This window comes from Notothenia coriiceps, unplaced genomic scaffold (assembly GCF_000735185.1).
Source record: "Notothenia coriiceps isolate Sejong01 unplaced genomic scaffold, NC01 NC01_scaffold00005845, whole genome shotgun sequence".
Taxonomy (NCBI): domain Eukaryota; kingdom Metazoa; phylum Chordata; class Actinopteri; order Perciformes; family Nototheniidae; genus Notothenia; species Notothenia coriiceps.
The window spans coordinates 2,701-6,803 of NW_011338546.1; the positions used below are offsets into that span (position 1 = coordinate 2,701).

Here is a 4,103-nt window from a genome sequence, read left to right on the forward strand (position 1 = left end):
TATATTTATATACTTACAACCGGCCCCTTTGAGTGCAACTATAATGCTAATGTGGCCCGTGATGAAATTGAGTTTGACACCCCTGCTGTAGAGATAAGAAATATTAGTCAGAGTATATCATCATTATTATTGTGAGATTTTCCTGCCTCCAGCCTCCAGCTCCTGAAATGTGATCATTTGCGGCCTTTTCTCTGTTTGACATCTCTTTAAATGGAAAATATTTTAGATGTTGGCCGGTTAAAGAGCTATTTTCTTAGTTTCATAGGAATATGTATATTTTAAGATGTCGCCTTTTTTTCACAATTTTCAAATATTGTAGAGACATGAAGTTTAAACGATGAATAAAGAAAACAACCAGCAAATAATTCCTTAGATGCAGTGTGTCCAAACCCTGAATCTGTAATTCCAAAATCATCTCCTATCTGGGAAATAATAAGGATATATCTTTCTAGGCTTTGATATTGATTTCTTACCCGGGAGCTTTCATCTGGATGAGTGTTTTCTGTCAGTACTGTCGACACAGCAAATGTAAACTCCCTGATTGTTCTCTGCCTTTCATCTCAGGAGCCCCTCAGAGGGAAGTGTACTTCATGGGCCTGATCGACGTCCTCACTCAGTACGACGCCAAGAAGAAAGCCGCTCATGCAGCAAAAACTGTCAAACACGGGGTGAGTGGCACGGGAGAGGAGGAAGAAGGGTTCAAGGTTCAAAGCGTTACGGTCACATGCATTGTAGCTACAGTGTAGTTATGGCAAGAAGAAACAGAGTATAAACACAATAGTGCAAGATTATGTTGCAAGACCAATGTGCAAGTGCAGGAGAAGTCAAATGTATGTAGGATAAAAATACAATAAGCTAAATGTTGCAAGTGTCCAAGTACATGTAGGAGTCTATATGCATGTAAGGTAGAATCAGATAAACAAGAACATAATGTAAAATGAAATACTGTACAGTGGAATAATACTGCTTGTAGGAATACATATATTTGTGAGGCGGATGCTGTCGGGTTATTCACAACTCCAGTGTTTCCCACAGAATTTGATTCTATTTGTGGGGGCACCCCCCCAACGTTCTTGTTGCTCTGTGTTGCGTTGTTAATGAGTGAAACACACCAGAGTTGAGGATCTGTGGGGTTTATTCTCCCAAAAATATAATTTACAATTTAGGCATTTAGCAGACGCCTTATTCCAAAGCGACTTACAATGACCAATCACAGGGCCATTCTCCCTGGAGTAACCGAGGGCTAAGTGCCTTGCTCAAGGGCACACTAGTAGTGGTGTTCCAGGCAGGATTTGAACTCGCAACCTTCCGATCATCAGCCCACCTCACTATCCATTAGACCACCAAAAAAAGAAATAATAATTTTTTTTTTTTTTATGAGTCCCATTTGTGGCGGACGATATTTAATTGTGGCAGCCCGCCACAAATAAATCAATGTATTGGAAACACTGCAACTCTGTTCACAGATGATGTTGATGACCTTTCCCTTTTCTCTCCATCCTCCCTCTCTTTGTTGCAGGCCGGCGCTGAAATCTCCACAGTCCACCCCGAGCAGTACGCCAAAAGATTTCGCGACTTCATCTCCAACATCTTTGCGTAACACTTGGCTCCGAACGCTGCCATCTATTTTACCCTTCGACCAAAAGAAAATAGTACGCACACACAGATCGTTGTTTCTGAGGATCTGAGGCGGGACTACTTAAGTTTGTAGCAACATAATGTACTACTTCTGATGCATATATTTATTTTTAAGATTTAAGATGCAGTTCTTATAGATATTAAGCACTCTTTAACGGTTTAACTCTGGAGCATTAGGGTACACGGAAATGAACTGCTGTTGATCAGTGTTAGACCACGTCAGTGCGAGATCAAATATTTAGTTTTCTTCTTTGTCACTTCTCTCTGGGTACCCAGGCCTGATATAAACTTAAAGTAAGAGTTTGACATGTGAAGATCATAGCCTATTTACTTTTTTTGCCAAAAGTTGAATGAAAAGATTGAAACTGCTTTCATGCTTAAGGTTCCTTGTGTCGTTTTTCACCTCTAGTAGCAGTCAAACCGTCATTTCTCTATGAGTTGGTCACAATTTGACAAATGTGCACCCTGTACACAGTGCCAATGAAACCCACTGCTCCACTGACCTATAGGTGACACCAAACGCAGTTAAAAAGACTGCTAGAAAGGGAACATGGATTTTAACAATGCTGGATTCAAAATACATAAAGACTTTACAAATATTTTTATGAGGAGGGAAAAGTATTACACATTTGCATTTAGGAATGTGTTTTTCACATGACGTAAACAAAACTTTTGTTTGTTCACAAGAAAACTCCACAAGGGACCTTTTTAATGTGAAGCTATTCAAGGATGAGCAGATGCTTAGCTTAGCTTAGCTTAGCTTAGCTTAGCTTAGCATAAAGACTGGAAACGGAGGGAAAGGCTAGCCTGGCTCTGTAGAAAGGTAACGACAGCCTCCATCCAGCACCTCTAAAGAAGCCAGTTAATGTGCACAACATGTCATTTATTTCAAACAAATGAGGAACAACACCTCTTTAAGTGCAAGGAGCTGTTTGTCAGGGTTTGTTTTCTTTAAACAGCCCTGCTAGCTGTTTCCTGTCTTTATGCTAAGCGAAGCAAACCGGCTAACTTTGCCTAAAAAGTGAAACTATTCCTTTTTAATCCTAGAATAATAATGACATGATGATCGGTGTTAAAACCATAATGGTAGTCTATATTCTACAGTTGGAGCATAATATTATTTATCTATTGATGCGGGCCATTTGAATGTTTAGAGTGCCAAATGTGTGGGATCAAAGCTTTATCCTAACAGGATTTGCACCTTGAATACAATTAAATTAACTCTGTTGTGACAGAGCAGAATCGCAATTAAAATGGATCATGTATGATTTTCCTCAAGATATTTACTAAATTTAAAAGAAATGTACAGAACAGCCTTGTAAATTGAAATGTGTGGTATTTAATAGAGAGCACATTAAATCATTTGACTTGTAAACATGTTGGACAGTGCCTCTTGGCTACAGGAGCCTGTTAAGGGCCTGGGGGGGGTTTAGGATTAGCCTTTTTTAAATAAAAATACTTTCATGTGTCGACATCGAAACACTTCCTGAAATGAGCCCATCATTCTGTACGGACTCCTTTATGAACGTGGTGTTGTGGCAAATGTGAATCATTGTAATGGATTTAGACAAAGATAGGAATAGGATCCACTCTGTGTATTGTAACATTTGACATTTAGTGATAACTAGAGTACTGTGTAAAACACTGTGGACATTAACACTACATTTCAGTAGCTTCTGCAGTTAGCCTTAGCACGGTGGTATGATGGATTATTTCTGAATCACTGGCCAGGCTGCGCAGCTCTCTGATTCCTCATCTCCTCGATGATTTCACATGTATTGAAAAATCTGTGTTTTGGACCAAAATATATTTTACAAGGAATTTCTGAAATGTTTTGACTCATTTCCTCTCATTGCACTTTGTTCCCCTTTATGCCACCAGATGGTCAATGTTTGTGCCGGTTTTATGTGACATTTCTCTACAACTATTGCGTATTTGCCTGAACTGCGTTTTTGGGAAGTAGCTAGTTTAAAGAAATATTATTTAACTGCATTTGTGTTATCTGTTTAAACTATTGTAAAATAATTGTTATTAAATAAGTTACTAATCAAAATGTTCATTACCAAAGAGTTATAACTAAATATATCTCATAAAAAGCTTATGAGTAGATTATAACATTTGTTCAGTGGCACTGCTCTGATCCTTTTTCAAGTTATATTGAAAAACGTGCTGAGTCTGAGCTAAACTCCGTGGTTTAACTGTATGTACTTTATGTAATTTATCATGTCTTAAGGATTGTACAGCTTTTAATTCCCAGTTTAAAACCTTGAGAAAAGTTATCTAATTATATTAACATTCATTTGTTGAATTAAAAATAGTGATTATTACATTTTTAACTATAATATGTTTCCTATTACACAAAAAAATCCCTTCCCAACAATGCTGATTACAGCTTATCGCTATCAACAGGTCAAACATTTTAATTAGTCATATTATATATATTTTTACACCTAAAACCTGCACAA

At 37.8% G+C, this 4,103-nt stretch overlaps 1 protein-coding gene across 1 annotated transcript in view; it reads left to right on the plus strand.

Moving 5' to 3' along the window:
- The window catches only part of LOC104943269 (phosphatidylinositol 5-phosphate 4-kinase type-2 gamma-like), a 5,897-nt gene extending 2,434 nt beyond the window's left edge, over positions 1 to 3,463 (plus strand). Inside the window, exons 5-6 of the mRNA XM_010768616.1 lie at positions 565 to 668; positions 1,520 to 3,463. Of these exons, the coding sequence (XP_010766918.1) occupies positions 565 to 668; positions 1,520 to 1,600 (185 nt within the window). The 3' untranslated portion in view covers positions 1,601 to 3,463. The remainder of the gene's footprint in view (positions 1 to 564; positions 669 to 1,519) is intronic.
- The last annotated feature ends 640 nt before the right edge of the window (positions 3,464 to 4,103 follow it).